The following is a 17,311-nucleotide window of genomic DNA, read 5'->3' on the forward strand; positions in this document are numbered from 1 at the left end:
TAGTTGTAGGACCTACTTTAAATGTTTAATCTATTTGGAGTCATATGGTAGAAGAAAGATGTCCTATTTCACGCTGTTGCATTTGAATATCCAGTTTTCCCAATGCTATTTTTTGAAGAGACTACCCTTTCCCCATTGTAAGTTCTTGGCATCCTTGTTGAAGACACATTGACTCTTTTTGGTTATTGTTAAAATATCCATAGCTAGGCACTTACCTGTAATCTTAGCTATTCAGAACACCAAGATTTGAGGATTATGGTTTGAAGCCAAAAGTCCACTCTTATCTCCAATCAACCAACAAAAACTTACAAGTGGAGTTGTGGTTTAAGTGGTAGAGTACTTGCCTTGAGTGAAAAAGCTAAGGCAGTTCCCAGGCCCTGAGTTCAAGCCTTAGTATTGATATACACACACAATAAGTCCATACTTTTGACCTACAAATTTAATGGAATCCCTATCAAAATCCAATGGCATTAGTTTACAGAAACAAAAAAATCTAAAATTCCTTTGGAGCCACAAAAGACTAAATAGCCAAAGCAATTCTGAGAAGAAGCACAAAGCCAGATTTCAAAATACATTAGAACTCTTCAGTGCTTAAAACTAGATAGTCCTGTCATGAAAACAGGTGCATAGATTAATAGAGAGCACAGGTAAGTCCACATATTTGTGGGAGCTGCATTTCCAGTAACTTTTTTTGGGGGGGGTCTGGTCGTGGGACCTGAACTCTGGGCCTGGGCGCTGTCCCTCAGCTCTTCAGCTCAAGGCTAGCGCTCTACCACTTGAGCCACAGCGCCACTTCTGGCTTTTTTCTTTTTGCTTATGTGGTGCTGAGGAATCGAACCCAGGGCCTCAGGCATGCAAGGCAAGCGCTCTACCACTGAGCCACCTTCCCAACCCCATGGGAGCTGCATTTCCAAAGGGAACTTTCACAGCAAGGGAAAATGCTGGAGAGATCCGTTTCTGGTGGAAAATTTTGCACCCCAGCAGGCAGGTTCTGGGGAAGAGAAAGCACGGAACCTGGTGACTTTTCTTTTGTAGGATATAGACCATTTCCTTCCCTGCCTGTGGGTGACAGGGATGAGGATTCTGTGGCCAGGTTCTTGGCTTCCATGCCTTGAGAAATGGAGAACAGTGATGTTTCACCAGTTATGGGCTCTAGTCCTATTTCCTGTAGGTAGCTTCTCACAGTGGTCTCGTTCAGAGCAATAAGTTGCCCTGTGTCCTTCTGTTTCTTTCACTTCTGTTTCCCTATCTTGAACATAAAATCTGACTTAAAAAGGCAAGGCACATGTGCTATGGGATAGGAGTAATAAAAACCTTTAGGGAAGTTTCACTCAGATCCCCACTTATAAGAGAACGCTCCCCCTTTGCCTCACTGCCTAGCCTGCGTGAAGAGCTGCCTTCCCCCACCAGCCCCTACAACTTTAAACCCTCCAGGTGTCCACCATCCCTCCAAGATGTCATTAAAAATAAACGCAGTTGAATGCATTGGTTGCCACATTGCCCTATTAATTCAGTGTAAATACAATCGAGAACATTTCATGGCTGGTCGTTTCGGTAAAAAGCTGAGCAATGAGGCTCTCCGGGAGGACTCAATTCACAATTATGGTAACATTCCTTTGAGAAAATTAGATTGGTCTTCGTACCATTTAAACTGAAAATAGAGATTTGCAGGATGCAAACGACTAGTAAATTTGTAAATCAGATGGCATTTTAAATGCATTAGGAGCTGACTTGCTGCAGAAATATATTCTATGTGGAATTTTTAGAAAGAAGGGAAAGATGGTTCTAACAAAAGCATTGCTATCTCCTGGCCTATAATGCCAAGGACTAGAGTTTGGGCATTAGATTTTTGTAGATCAGTTTTGTATAACCACTAAATAGATCTGATTTTTAATGATCATTTTTATTTTATTACTTGTAAAAATGGGTCTTTCTAAATATAGCAAAAGTAGAAAGGGAACATCAGAAGCACCAATAATTGTATACATAACGTAATGGTTGCTGTGATTCGTGTGTGTGTGTGTGTGTGTGTGTGTGTGTGTGTGTGTGTGTGTGAAGTAGGTCAGTGAACAAGGCCCCAAAAGTGGAGGGTATTATATTCTCTAAACCCAGAAAATAGTCGATGACAGAGACTTTTTGAAACAACCACCACCACTAAAAAGGAAACAGAGTGTCTTGCAAGGAGCGGGTGGTAGCATAGACGTACACAGCTTGCCTAGGAACTACAAGGCCCTGAGTTCCCTTCCTACCACTGAACAAAAGAGGAGTAGGGCAAAGGAAATCCAGACGGGCTGGAGGCCAGAAAGTAAATGCCTTCCCTGGGTCATCTAAACTGTGTTGGAAGACTAGGGCACAATCAATGACCACCTCTTCACCTGGAGGCTGCTGCTCGCTGTATAGACCTGGTGATTTGGTTGGTCCCCAGTGTCACCTTTTACCTCCTTCAGTTTAGGGTTTTCTCCCTGCTGCTTCACTGAGCAAACATGCTATCCCTGGATTAAGCAGCTGTTTGGGCCATGCATGTGACCCTCCACTGAAGGAGATTCTTGGGAAAGTAGCTTCTTCCCTGAGGCTCACACTACTTGAGTAGGAAGTCAGGCATGGCTCATGCACGAAGTGTTAGGGGACACAGACCCTTTCTGGTATGTTCTTACCTGAGCAGTGCAGATCCTAGGAGGACACTGGCAAGGTGAGCTTGTCCATTTTGTCCTCAGGGAAGCCATAAGCAGCTCCACTCTTCCCATATTGAGAGCCATTTGGCTGAGAGCTTTGGGTTTCCTAGGGAGTTCAAGTTGTTCCTCAGAGCAGGAGGAAGTGGAACATTGGGCTACTCCCCTATTCTCTGAGCTCCAGTCTGGGTGCTACCACTTAATAGTTGTGTTAACAGGAGCCCATTACTTGTACTCTCCATCCCTTATTTACCTACTTGTTAAATGGGTCATAGTGCCCTTCACATAGTTTTGTGGTAAGGATTCTGTGAGCTACTATACATACTACTTGTAGTATGCTCTTGCAGCCTGTTGGCCATTGCCACTGTCTTCTTAGCTGAGGCAGCCATTAAAAGATATCATAGACTGAACACTCACTATTTCTCACGGTTTGAGAACCTGGAAGCCTGAGCTCCAGGAACCAATATGGCGGGGGTCTGGTGAGGATCCTCTTTTTTTGTTGTTGTTGTTGGTTACGGGGCCTGATCTCTGGGCCTGGGCACTGTCCCTCAGCTCTTCAGCTCAAGGCTAGTGCTCTACCACTTGAGCCACAGCACCACTTCTGGCTTTTTCTGCTTGTGGTGCTGAGGAATCAAACCCAGGGCCTCAGGCATGCAAGGCAAGCACTCTACCCCTGAGCCACCTTCCCAGCCCCGCCTCTTTCTACCACCATGTGCTCCTGACAGAAAGCATATTCATGTGTCTTCCTCTTCTAGGGACTTGTAGGCTATCATGGGTAGGAGGCAAGAGTATACCCTCATGACCCCATCTAATGGCCACCTGAAAGGTCCATTTCCAAATATGATCACACTGGGGCTTAGCATAGCACCTGAGAGAGGGTGGCATGGGTAATTAGTTGATATTCATCATCATCATCAGTATTTTCATGATCATCTATTATTTCCTCTTGCAAGAAGTGCTTAGGCTTAGTGCATTCTCACAGTGGAGGGGAGAAAAAAATAAGGTCTTTTGATCTCAACTGTGGTGGTAGGTCTTGAACCTTTGGGAAGCTATCTGCTTTTATGGTGCTACATTGCCTTCTCTTTTTGGCCTTGGAAGAAGAATTGATTGTTTCCAGTCTGAGTATGAGGGAGAGGGAAGAAGTGGAGGGTTTTAGTTTTAGGCAGCTACTTCTGAGTTAGGCATCAGGTGAGCAAGTACTCACAGCATGGACTCCTTTCTACTGTTCACGTGGTCAGCAATATAGCCCCAGGTTCCTGAGTGAGGTGTCCATGGTTGTACTAAGTTGTGCTAAGATTTGAACCTTCAGTCTTTTGACCCTTAGGCTTTGGAGGGTGAGGGTGGGGGCCAGGGAGAGCTGAACTGGGAGCAGAATCCAAATGGAAGGCTCTAAGGACACAGATGGGACAAAGTAGGAAGAACTGCATTCTGGGTCTGAATGCAGAAGCAGTGCTTCTGTCTGAACCCTCCAGAAGCATGAAGGCTGGCCCCTCACCCTGCCTACCTCTGCTTATCAAGGGGTAGGGTATTCCTTCAGCAAGAGGGGATTGTTAAGCTGAAGTAACCCATACTGTTTTCTTCTCTCCAGCCCCTAAAGACAATGAAGAACGTGTGTTCAGGGAGCGTATGCGCCCCAGGAAGCGGCAGGGAGCTGTCAGGCGCAGAGTTCACCAGGTCAATGGCCACAAGTTCATGGCCACCTATCTTCGGCAACCTACCTACTGCTCGCACTGCAGAGATTTCATCTGGTAAGCTCCTCCTTCTGGGAACCACGTCTAGAATGTCACAAATGTCAGAAATGACGAGGGGACTAAATGGATGACCTCTAGCTGGGACGGGGGGAGAAAGCAGGGATGGAGTTGGAGATGATAAATTTCATTTAAAAATGTTGATTTCAGGGCTAGGAAGGTGGCTCAGTGGTAGAGCGCTTGGCTTGCATGCATGAGGCCCTGGGTTCGATTCCTCAGCACCACATAAGCAAAAACAAAAAAGCCGGAAGTGGCGCTGTGGCTCAAGTGGTAGAGCGCTAGCCTTGAGCTGAAGAGCTGAGGGACAGCGCCCAGGCCCAGAGTTCAGGCCCCAAGACCGGACCCAAAAAAAAAATGTTGCTTTCAATAAAAGAGGAAGATTTCTCATAAAAGTTAATAATGGATGAAGAAATTATTTTCTCCTAGACACAATCATTGTATTTTAATTTGAAATGATGGAAGGATTTCTCTAATAAAAGTCTAAGTGTGCTGTATATTGAGTACGATCTTTGGAGGATGGCTCCATAGTATAATTTTCACATCATTTTAGAACTCTAAGTTTCAAGGTTAAGAGATAGTTAGGACTCAGTAAAGAAAGAATATTACCTTCCTTGAATCCCAGCACAATACAAAGCTGACATAAAGCCTTGAAGAATTTGATAATGACAGTAAAAGTTTCCTTTAATTAAATAGGTGATAGAAGACTTAAGGTTCAAATATGTTGTATAGGTTTAATTAAATAGGTTATAGGTTTCTCAGATCTCAAACTTTCACTGGAATTGGTTTCAGAAAAAATGAATTTCACTGTGTATTTTGGGGGGAAAATGCAAGTAGCAAGTTGGCTCATGTCTACAATCCTACCTACTCAGGAGGCTGAGATCTGATGATTATAGTTTGAATCCAACCTGGGCAGGCAAGTCTGAGACTCTTACCTCCAATTACCCACCAAAGATCTAGAAGTGGGGTTGTGGCTCAAGCGATAGAGTACTAGAGAAAACAACAACAACAACAACAACCAAAAACCTAAGGTACAGTACTCAAGGCCTGAATTCAAGCTTCAGTACAGAACAAAAAGAAAATTAAAAATATAAATAAAAGCAAGTGGCACTGATGTGTTTTATTTCCAATTACTGAAGAGTTTTTTTTGAGGTTTTTTTTTGTGTTACATATATGGTGCTGATTCCTGGTGACTTGATACTTCATATCATATTTACATAGTTCAGACTTTAGAACTAATAATGACATGGTGATGGTATTTTTAAAAAATGGAATCCTTTTAAAGATACAAGCTAAATTATTTGCCATGAACTTTGATGTATGAGATTTATTATAATTTATGAGATTTATTTATAATCCTAAAAGAAGAGAATGCTCTGGGTAGGGATGAAATAGATATAGGCCATATGATGAAGGTTGAAGCTTTGTGTTGGGTACAAAGGGCTCATTATATTTGCCACTCTAATATGTACCATAATGAAGTAAAAAGAAAAAAATGAACCTATTTTCTAGTGTCTGTGACACAGAAGTTCTCAGTAAATGTTCTAACTATGCTATGGCCAAATGAGGTCCCAAACAGCAGCCACACCTGGCGTGGATAGGAAGTCTACCTGGAGGGATGCCATTTCTCTTTCCATGATGATTGGAATTTTGGTAGAATGAGGTCATAGGCCTTTTGTGTGATGGAGGAGAATACAGACACAGGTGCTGGAGTTGGAGGAAGGATTTTAATGAATATCATGCTGGGTCCTGTCTTAGGCACAAAAAGTGTCTAATTAAATCTTCCCACTGTATTATGTACTATTAACCATGTTTTACTAACAGGGCTGACATTCAGCTTTGCTGAATGAAATAACAGAGGAACTAATCTGGTATCCTCTTGCTGGGAAATGGCAGAGACACAATTTTACCCCAGGTTAGCCTGCTGTAAAGCTTATGATTTTCCTGACATCCGACCAGCCTTTCTGGCAATTAGTCTGAGCTCCTTGGGTCTGATGTAGACAATGGTCGACACACTTGGTTTTTAACTGGGAGAGCTAGTAAGGCCATGTTTTGGTCTGAACCCAGCCAGAGCAAGAGCACCAAGGACCGCTGGATTCCTGCGGTATCTAGGAGTTGCTTGTCCTAGGTGCTACAAAAACAAAGTGCTAAGGTTGGCATGGATATCTGAAGTGATACAGATCAGGGAAAACCTAACAGAGGCAGAAAAACCTTACTTCCAGCCATTGGTACTTCTCATTCCATCTCTCTTCCAAAACTATGTTTTGGTCATGAATTAAGGAGTTGATTGTACAGTCTGAATCTCTTCTATCCCATGAGGGAACACTCTCTCACTGTAGGTTCTGGGGTGTGGCTGCAATGACTCCAGGCCTTCCTGTTGGACTGGGCACTGAAGTACAATAGGATTGATACAGTCTTGGAGCCAACAGGGGAAAGCGAGTGAGGCCAAGTATCAGTATGAACCTCCCTAAGGGTCACTTGAATTGACCAATACACTGAGGACAAGGTTGGTCTGTTTCCCTCCAGATAATTCACTGTAACCATGGAAAGAACTCTGATATTGCCTGTTCCCCAAAATGGATTGAAGCCTTTGTCCTGAATATAGACTACCTGTAGCCTTAGGTAGTCTCTGGGATGCTCAGGGTATATGCTTTCAGCCTAAGTCTTCTCTACCATCAGAACACCCTCAAGAGTATGTTCTGGTGCTGGGAGATGAAGAATGCTCATTTTATCTAGGTGGAGATAGATATTGACCTGCCCAAGGCCTGATCAGAGTAGGCAAGGCCATTTATAGCTTGACAGATCACTGCCTTCATTGGCATGACTATCTAGCTGTACATGAAACCAAACCCCAGTGCTGGCCAGACCATGCATCTGCTCCAAGTTCAGGCCATACTCTGTGGCCTATGGGGATACGTGAAGTTACGTTGCAAGTGGCAGTAAGTCACATTGTTCAGCAGACTCTTTAGTTCCCAGCACAACGTGGGTAGTGGCCAGAATGTGTGTGTGTGTGTGTGTGTGTGTGTGTGTGTGTGTGTGTGTGTATTTAGTAAAGTTTTATTGCCTTAAAGGATTGTGTTCTTTTTTTCAGGGGTGTCATAGGAAAACAGGGATACCAATGTCAAGGTAAGAGATATTTAGTGAATTAAGTCTTTAGAGGACCACACAAAGGTTCAAATCATGATTGCTTGTGGGAAGTGTGGGCTATGTTGGATGACACCTATAGGTTCTGTGTGCTTTACATGCAAGAAGTGGTACCCTGCTTGCTTTGTCCCTGCCCAGCCATTATTCCCATGTGTGCATATGTGGGATATCTAGTAGCTACCCTCTACCTCCCTGTGTCCCAGCAAAGCCCACAGAAACACACGCACACACACACACACACACACACACACACACACACACACACACAGCGTTTTTGCGGCAGTGGTAGCAGGTAGCACTTCCATGTTCCTAGTGAGGCATGACACTTTAGTTAGAGCTTCCTTGGGGCCCTGTGTTGGGTCATCTTCCTCCTCTCTCATACTTCTTAAAGGAGATCCCTTGCTTGCTTGTTTTGGTCAGGGTCACTAAGTGGTCCTTTTGTTTTGTTTTGTTTAACCTCTACTATGGAATCATTAACTCTTAAAAATTTAAAGCTCACTTGAAGGTATTTCAAGTTGTTTGGCTACAATGCAAGGTTAGATTATACAGAACTGGAGGGTAAAATTTTAATATGGCCATATTTAGGCTTTCTTGGGGGTGAGGAGTCACCTCAATCTTCTGACCAACACCCTCTAAGTTGGGCCTTTCCTTCGAGGGAACCTGTGATGGTCTGTTAGAGGTCACTGTGTCTCTGGTGATGTACATGAGCAAAACAGAGTTACCCCTTCAACCACCTCTGGCCACATTTCCCATGGCCCTCCAGATAGAACTAATGGCCATGTCTTGTTGTCCATATTGAATTCAACAGCATTGTTAAAAGTTTTGCATGTGGTGGCACAACCAGATGTTTCCAAAAGTCTTAGAGTGTCTGTGCCACTGCTGCAGTTCTCGCTCACATCCACCACCCTGGCACGATTCTTAGTATGGGATACCACACAACGCCTTCAATAGAGAAGTCTCCGTGGGATGGCCCATCCTGGCAGATGCCACAGCAGGAAAGCTTTTTGGTTTTCTCAGAGGACATTGCAACGCCTGTAGACATCAATATTTCTTTTCCCTTGGGTTCTGGTGGCAAAGGGTTTTGGGGATGCTAATTTAGGGTATTACATTAAGGCTCCTCTGGGGTCTCCACCAAGACCTGATCAGATCTTGGAAACTTTCTCCCTCCACTTGTCACTCAGCTTTCCCATTGTTTTGCCCTTTGCAGTCTGCACTTGCGTGGTCCACAAGCGATGCCATGAGCTCATCATTACGAAGTGTGCTGGGCTAAAGAAACAGGAAACCCCCGATGAGGTAAATATTTACAACACTGGAGCTCTGAGCTTTCTTCCCTGCCAGCCTCTCCCTTTGCTGCTTCCAATGTGATTCTGAGAAAAATCTTATCTCTCCCTATCCTCCACAGTCTTCATTGTGTTGATCAGAAGTGAAGGGGTTTCCATGGCCTTCTGGCATGACATGCGATCTATGGAATGAGTGAGGTTCCAGGTTTTATCTCTGGATATTATCCCAAGAGGAGTCACAAGGAAAATATGAATTCTTATTTCAATATCTCCTAAGAACCCTTAAGTAACTGAATAATGACTCCATAGTTTCTCCCACATAGGTAATAAACAGAGATAGAAGCATAGCATACAAAAAGGAGCCTTGTTTTTAGTAGGGAAATAGAGAGAAAGAGCAATTCAAAGAATACTTAGGAGGCAAAAATAACTTCCATGGTAAAAATAGTAATAGTAGTCACCATTCATTATGGGTTGTCTACTTTATGAAGCAAAGACCACAACACTTTAACTTATGTCATTTAATCCTTAACTTGGCTGAGGTAGATAGTCTTTATTATCTTCATCTTAGAACAGAATCTAGAAGCCCAGAAGAGTCAGAGGACTTGTTCTAAGTCACGTTCAGATCCCTGTGGTCTGTGCTAATGCCTTTGACTGCTGCATTATATTGGCTCTTAAATTTAGAAACCTTGGGTGTGAGTGGGAGAGATGGAGGACTACAGTGGAAGAGATGACGTTGATCAAGATGCATTCTACTCAGAAGTTGATGTGTTGAACTGAAACTCCTTTGCATAACTACTTAAAGATAAATAAATTTAGAAACAAACATCAGAAGGAATGTTTAGGGATAAGGAAGCTTGACAACTCAGCATGGGAGCCATTTTCCCCCACTGAGCAATCAGAAGAATGATAGTATTTTTAACAGACTGAGAAACTTTTCTGAGGGAGAGGGCAGGTATGCCTCTGGGTGCAGGTGCTATTTATATCCTTAGCAGGTGACTTCAGGGGTATACTTTTAATTCTAGGTGAAATAAATGTAATCACTAGGCTACTTAGAATCAGAGTCCAAGAGAAAGACAGAAAGGAAGTCACCCTGAGAAGGCTTGGAATCCCTGGGTCTAGTACAGGCTTATAATTTGGCTTTCTGATTTTGGAGGCCTTCTACCCACTTCTTAAAAAAATAATTTGGCTAAGTAATACCTTTGTATCCAAGACATTTCTCCTCCTGTATCTCCTTTTGCTTTCCTACCATCTCTGGAAAGCAGCAAACACAACAAGGCATAAATGGAGTCTTCCATGCTCCTAAAGGGCAAACTGAGTCTTGAGCTCTACAATCATTTGCCAACTTTTTTGTTATGCTTACAAGTAAGTACAAGCTAAAAGTTTGGGTCTCCTAATATTTGACCTAACAGTATAACCCTTAATACTTTGTTCTCATTACTTTTACAAGAAAATGGAAGAAGAGGTGGCTTCCTTGCTGTTAACTTCTTCTCATGGGTGCTCCTCCATTGGGTACTTCCTATATGACAGGCCTTGTTGTCATATCCCATGGGAGCAAAGAACACACCGGTCCTGTCCTCAAGGACATCTGGAATCTCAGTCTCATCATCTGGAACCTTTGTAGGTTTCTAAAGCTCTTCCTCACTTTCCAGGAAGGGAGGTCCTATAAGACTTCATGCTATTGTGGGGCTAGAAGGGTGAGCTTTGAAATATACTGCGTTCACTTAATCTGTGACCGAATGCTTCCTTCTGTCCTTCTGGAATATTGAACAGTGGAAAGTCTCCAATAAGATGTTCCCAAATTTACCATGTGCCCCAAGGGACACACTTCAGGGACTCAGAAAATGTGTGTCTGTGGGGTGGGGGAGCACTCTGGGTTTCTTGGTAGGGTGGAGTAGATTGCCCGTCATCCTGACATATCCACCACTACCTCGTGCTTCCTGAGGTCAGTTTCCTTTAGTGTCAGTGTGTCTGATTTGTTGCAGTGTTGGGTGTGCCTTTTTGCTGGGTGCTGCCCGACTTAGGACTAACCTGTGTGTTTATTCCTCTGAGTAACCATTTTTGGTGTGATGTATGTGCACACACACACACACACACACACACACACACACACACACACAGTACATGCATATGTACTACAAACACATGAAACCCCAATACCAGGCATCTAAGGTACTCCCCACCCCCATCTAAAACTACTTTGCTCTGTATAGCAACTTTGAGACTAGCCTGGATTATACTGGGAGACTCTGTCACAACTAAACAAAAGAGGTATTCTGCTGATAGGATCATTGGATTTTTCTCAGCACCAGCACTAGTCCAGCCCCTTGCCCTGTCTGTCTCTACATGTGTTAGTACTTAGGGCCACACTCCTGCACTTGTAAGTGTGATAAGCAAGCCAGAAATGCTCCATCTTCCTTTGTGTCTCTTCCTTTCATTCTCTCAATGCTCATTCTCTATTCCTTCTGTGCTCTCCATGAGTCTGGCTCCTCCCTTTGGGTTCGTCTTCCACAGTAGGGGAGTGTATGTACATACTTGTCCACTTACATGTGTGTGGCCTTTTTGTTTGCTTCTTTGTCTGCTCTACTGTATTTTCTCATGTGTGCTCCTCCTCCTCCTGTCACTGCTCCTTGATAACTGAGAGACCCCAATGGTCTCAAATGAGGGCCTTATTGCTCTTTCCAACCCTGCAGAGATAGCCTGGTTACCCACGACAGCGTCCCCACCTCTTTCCTTAAGCTGACATGCATATTCTTATGGGGATATCCTGGGATGCCATCTTCTGATTGGACTTGAGACAGAGTGGGCACAGGACTTGGTCTCACTCATCTTGAGGGGTCAAGAAGACAAGTGGGAGGTTGACAGGTAGCAATAGAGGGGTCACAAATGAGTGCACCTAAGCTAGGAACCTAAGGTGGGCTGGGCTCAACTGTTTTCAATAAACCCAGAAATCTTGTACCCAGCCAGAAATTTAATTGTTAAGCCACTGCATCTCAAGCAAGTGATACTAGCATCCTGTTCCTGTGTCCTTAGTAGCCACCACTCCATTAGCCATCTCCATCTGAATTACTGTGTGTGGTGTCTGAGAACCAGTCTCCTTACTGCATTGGGTTCACATCTTCTTTGTGCTGCTAAAAGCCATTCTGCCCAGGCAAGGCCTCTGTGCACAAAGCGGCATTGAAGGCACTTGGTGGCCTCTCCTGGCTGGCTCTAGGATGAGGTATGCATTGCAGACTATGCTGCAGTTACAGAAAAGCCTGAGGTACCAGAGGGGAGCAACCTGGCCTTGCCAATCAGCCCATGTCACAGGCAATGATGGGGGTGGGGTGGGGTGAAGGCTGGGCAGGAAGGACCTTCTCTCTGTTCTGTCTCTAGGGAAAGCTCTCAGAGCTCAGCAGACCGTGCTTTCTAGGGTAGTCCTGTTTGGTTCCCATAGCTAAGCCTAAGTCCTGGCCTTGGATCCAGCTAAGTCAGCTGGTTGCTGACCTCATGTTTTATTGTCACTGCAGGTGGGCTCACAGCGGTTTAGCGTCAACATGCCCCACAAATTTGGGATCCACAACTACAAGGTCCCCACCTTCTGCGATCACTGTGGGTCCTTGCTCTGGGGCCTCTTGCGGCAGGGTTTGCAGTGTAAAGGTGAGTTTTCTTCCTGCCCCTCTTACCCGCGTGCCTCCCTGCTCTGTTTTGTCTCATCTTTACAAAATCTCTTCAATTCTGTTCGGCTAGCTTAGAAAGTAAGCTCAGTTTTGACTGGAGTTCAAACCCTTGATCCTACTTGTGCACCTGTTAAGACCTCTCTGCAGAAATCCATCATGACTGTGTGCACAGAAACTTGGAAGAACAAGCAAGCATGCCCATGCCTGTTTAGATAGCAGACAAATTAGAGAGACAAAAGGAGCCTACACAAGTACAGAGTCAGGCACTGGTGGCTCATGCCAATAGTCCTAGCCAGTCAGGAGGCTGGGATCTAAGGATCATGGTTCGAAGCCAGCCTGGACAGAAAAGTTTGTAAAACTCTTAACCTTCAATAAACTATTCAGAAAAAGCAGGAAGTAGTGCTGTGGCTCAAGTGATAGAGCGCTAGCCTTGAGCAAAAAGAAGCTCAAGGACAGCGCCAGGCCCTGAGTTCAAGCCTCAGGACAATGACACAAAAAGTATAGATAGAATGTATATCCTGCAAAATTAAGAACAGTGAGGCAAGGGTTGGGTAGGGGAAGGATGGGTGAGAATTTTGAAAGGGGTAACATTGATCAAGATATATTCATGAACTGCTTTGTTAAGTAGCAACTCCTTTGTACAACTACTTAAAGATAATAATTTTTTGGGGGGGGGTCTGGTCGTGGGCCCTGGGCACTGTCCGTCAGCTCTTCAGCTCAACACTAGCGCTCTACCACTTGAGCCATAGCACCACTTCCGACTTTTTTCTTTTTTTCTTATGTGGTGCTGGGGAATCAAACCCAGGGCCTCAGGCATGCAAGGCAAGCGCTCTACCATTGAGCCACCTTCCCAGCCCCACAAGATAATAATTTTTAAAAGTATAGATAGACAATGGGATCTGGGACTCAAGTGGTAGAGCATCTACCTAAACTGTGTGAGGTCCTGAGTTCAAATCCTAGTACTACAAAAAAATTAAAAAGGAGTAATTTATTGGACAATGACTAGATCCAGCTGTGATTATAGTGAACATTCACTGAGATAGGGAATACACCAGGAACGATGAAGCTGGGGGCAAAATGGTGAAATCAAGTTTCCTCCTTTTGGGGATTATGTTAACTTGAGCTGCCTGCAGAACTGACAGGGAATGGGCCCTCTGTGGGTAGTTGTCACTAGCCTGGAAGAGAGGGCTAAAGTGAACATTTAAATTTGTATTTGGCAGTGTCTAAGTAGCAGTGTCTAAGTAGCTGTGGAATAGATGTCCCCCTCTAAGTAAGTGAAATGACTATGAAGGAGTAGAAAATGACACCTTGGGGCAGGGCTAGAGATTACCGTCAACCAAGGATGCATCTTGCAAATGCAAGGAGAAAGAAGGATCCTGAGGGGAAGAGTGGCAAAGAGCAGCATTATAGAAACAAAAAGTACCAAGTATTTAAAGAAAATGGAAAAAGAAGCAGTGAGTGTTGTCAAAGGTTCCCTTGAGGTCATCTAAGCAAAGACATGAGACCTGAGACCTGGAGTTACCAGTGAGAAAGGCACTGGTGTGACTTCTGCTGGAGCTGTGTTGGTATTGAAGCCAAGGGCAGCAGACTGAAGCGAGAATGGAGGGGCTTAGCATCATCTTATATGGTCATACGTACATAGCTGTTGAGCTATTCTGCTCATCTGCTAAGATTATCCTAGATGTACACTAATTATTGCAAATAAAGGAAACCATGGGAGCTATGTTTCTTTGGGTCTGGCTTACTTCATTTAATATGATTTTTTTTCCAAGTCTTTCCATTTCCTTACAAATGGGGAGGTGACATTCTTTCTGATGGAAGCTTTGTTGTTGTTGTTGTTTTTAATGTACTATGTGATTTGTTGTTTCTTTTGTATGTTCTTCCCCCTATGGTATACCCCCTGTTGTCACTGTATTGGATTTTGGTGCCATTGTATTGTATATATGTTTATTTGAATTAGGGAAGGGAAGGGGAGCAACAGAATGGTGAGACAAAGACAAGGGGGAACCAGTGCATCAGCGATATACACAAGACAATAGGTTGGAAATGATTTGTACAACTTGGGGGCAGGGGTGGAGGGTAGGGAAAGTAGTAGAAAATGAGGGAAGGGGTAATTAAGTTTAAGAGAAATGTACTTGTTACCTTATTTATGTAACTGTAATCCCTCTGTACATCACCTTGACAATAAAAAAGTAAGAATGGAGGAGGCAATTTTTTTTTCTTTTGTCAGTTGTGGGGCTTGAACTCTGGGCCTGGGTGCTGTTCCTCAGCTCCAACTCAAGGCTAGTGCTCTACCACTTGACCACTGTGCCACTTTCGGTTTGCTAGTAGTTAATTGGAGATAAGAGTCTCACGGCCTTTCCTGCCTGGGCTGGCTTTGAACTGTGAGGCTTAGATCTCAGCCTCCTGAGGAGGTAGGATTAGAGGCGTGAGCCACCGCACCAGCTGGCAGTGTGTGTGTGTGTGTGTGTGTGTGTGTGTGTGTGTGTGCGTGTGCGCGCGCGTGTGCGTGTGCATGTGTTTAATGCTTCAGACAGTCAGGGAAAAGACTATAGGAAAGGAGCGTTCGAGGAGTCAGAAGAGAAAGGCACCATTGCTCAAACCAGGGCAGATGTCACTAAGCCCTGGAGAGAAAGCAAGACATCCACCAACCAAACATGGAAGGAACATTGGAGACCAGGCTCAGGAGCAGGTGTTTTTTTCTGGTTTCAGGGACTGGAATGAGGTGGGTAGAGGGGAGGAGAGCCGGAGTAACCATTTACAGCTTTTAATCTGTTGAGGCTATGGCTCTGAGATTTCCTTTATTTTCTGAAATGGGAGGTACTTGTTGAAGGTGGCAGAGAAATGGCAGTATGGGAGGGGGAGATGGGTGGCTGAGATAGGAAACAGGTGGTGTGCATACCAAAGATGATCCCAATTTGAGTCAGGAGAAGGCTGTACTGGTCACATGGGATTCCATGTGACCTTCCTAGCATCTTCAAATGGTCAAGGAAGCCACCCCAGTCTCTCTCTGTAGTAGTCTTCCTAGCATGCTAGAACAAACAAGGGCCTGTGTGAAAACCTTTGGCAGTAGGTGAGATGAGAACAAGAGAGGGAGAAGAAATGAATGTGGTGGGAATTTCAAATGATTTTAGCAGAGGAGTGATGGCATTTCTAGAAAGATAACTGTGGTTGCCAGGAAGTGGGGGCTGCTTTGGATAGAACTCTGATGAGGCAATGTCTGGTTTTTAATAAAAAAATAATTAATTAATGTCTATCTAGGGAATCTAAGTGAATATCCTGTCATCTCATAGATAGTGAACTTTAAGAAAACAGCCCCCCCCCGTCCCCAGATGCCACTGCTAAGCCTGGATCCCTGGCTTGTCCTGAAGATGGCAGGGCCTGGGGTTGGTGTCTTCAGTTCTTATCAGCAGAAAATGTCCCTGTGCCCACTTGAGCAAAGGAGAGGCTAGATGTGTGTTCATGGGAGTCTTAGGGAACACAAGGGGTATCAGGCTAGGAGGTAAAGGTTGTTCAGAATTCAAGGTCCCTGGGACCTTGCCTAGCATGCATGAAGGCCTGGGTTCAATTCCTCAGTACCATTTTATATAGAAAAGGACAGAAATGGTGCTGTGGCTCCAATGGTAGAGTGCTAGCCTTGAGCAAAAGAAGCTCAGGGACAGTGCTCAGGCACTGAGTTCAAGTCTCAGAAAAAAAAAAAACTCAAGGAAAGTCAAGTTCCCCAGTAAGAAATCACACACCTTCCCTCTCTTCTTCCTCTGTGGGCGTGGCCATTACCTCCACGTTACTGTCCTCATCCTGTTGCTCTTCTCTGTCTCTCGCTTTTTAAAGAACTTTATTTTTTTTAGAGTGACTTTGGAGCCACAGAAAAGCTGAGAAAATAGTGTAGAAGTCTGTACAATCTCAGCCCTATGTTTCACATCCCCCACCAGAGAGATGTGTCTGTTAGCATGGTACAAGGACACATCACGTAAGCCCAGGGTTTAAAAGTAGGATGTTGCACATTCTATGTGTTTGGATGAATGTAGAATTACACACACCTGCCATTATACCATTATACTTACAGAGTAGTTTGCCCTACACACCTTTATTTATTCTTTTGGTGGTACTGGAGTTTGAACTCAGTGCCTTCCAGGTGGTGGTCAATTTAGCCATGTCCTCAGCCTTTTTGCTTTAGTTATTATTCAGATAGGGTCTCACTTTTATGCCTTGACTGGTCTTGGACCACAATCTTCTTACTATGCCTCCCCTAGTGGGGATTACAGGTGTGCTCTATCATGCTCAACCTCCTTTCTACTTTCTCTTTCCATTCTTATCTGACCTAATTCTTCTTGGCTTAGTGGCCCCCTTACCCTATGGAGAGGCAGAATGACCAGAAGAAGCCAGCATGCCTGATTTTGTCCAGCTCTAAGCCCAAGTTGCCGTTTTGATTATAATTTACACATCAAAACATAGCTTCCTTGCAGGGTTTTGGTGGGAACCCGATCCTCTTGTTTGGAGGCTCAACTAGGTTTTCTCCAGTACTCAAGCCCTGTACCCTGCTGCTGGCTGTGGATCAGTCATCTGGCCTACTGCTTGTGGCTTCAGCTTTGGTATCAGGCCTATGCTGGGAGGACAGGTTCCAGTGTTTCTTGCCAAAACAGATGTCTCAAGAACTGAGTCTGGAAGGATATATCCATGAGATGATCCTGGCTGGTCATATTCCCCCTTTAACCAAAACTTGTTTGAAGCATGTAGGTTCAAGAATGATATATTTCCTCTTTCAGGATGGATGTCTTTATCAGCCAGGTAGAGGAAGCACAATTGCAATCACACAG

At 44.4% G+C, this 17,311-nt stretch overlaps 1 protein-coding gene across 1 annotated transcript in view; it reads left to right on the forward strand.

Annotated features, from left to right (window-relative positions):
* Prkce (protein kinase C, epsilon) overlaps window positions 1-17,311 on the forward strand; it is a 435,536-nt gene that overhangs the window by 238,548 nt on the left and 179,677 nt on the right. The window contains exons 5-8 of the mRNA XM_013017906.1: window positions 4,258-4,417; window positions 7,506-7,540; window positions 8,766-8,851; window positions 12,345-12,474. Coding sequence (XP_012873360.1) covers window positions 4,258-4,417; window positions 7,506-7,540; window positions 8,766-8,851; window positions 12,345-12,474 — 411 coding nt within the window. The remainder of the gene's footprint in view (window positions 1-4,257; window positions 4,418-7,505; window positions 7,541-8,765; window positions 8,852-12,344; window positions 12,475-17,311) is intronic.

The sequence above is a fragment of the Dipodomys ordii genome, unplaced genomic scaffold, assembly GCF_000151885.1.
Source record: "Dipodomys ordii isolate 6190 unplaced genomic scaffold, Dord_2.0 Scaffold37, whole genome shotgun sequence".
NCBI lineage: Eukaryota > Metazoa > Chordata > Mammalia > Rodentia > Heteromyidae > Dipodomys > Dipodomys ordii.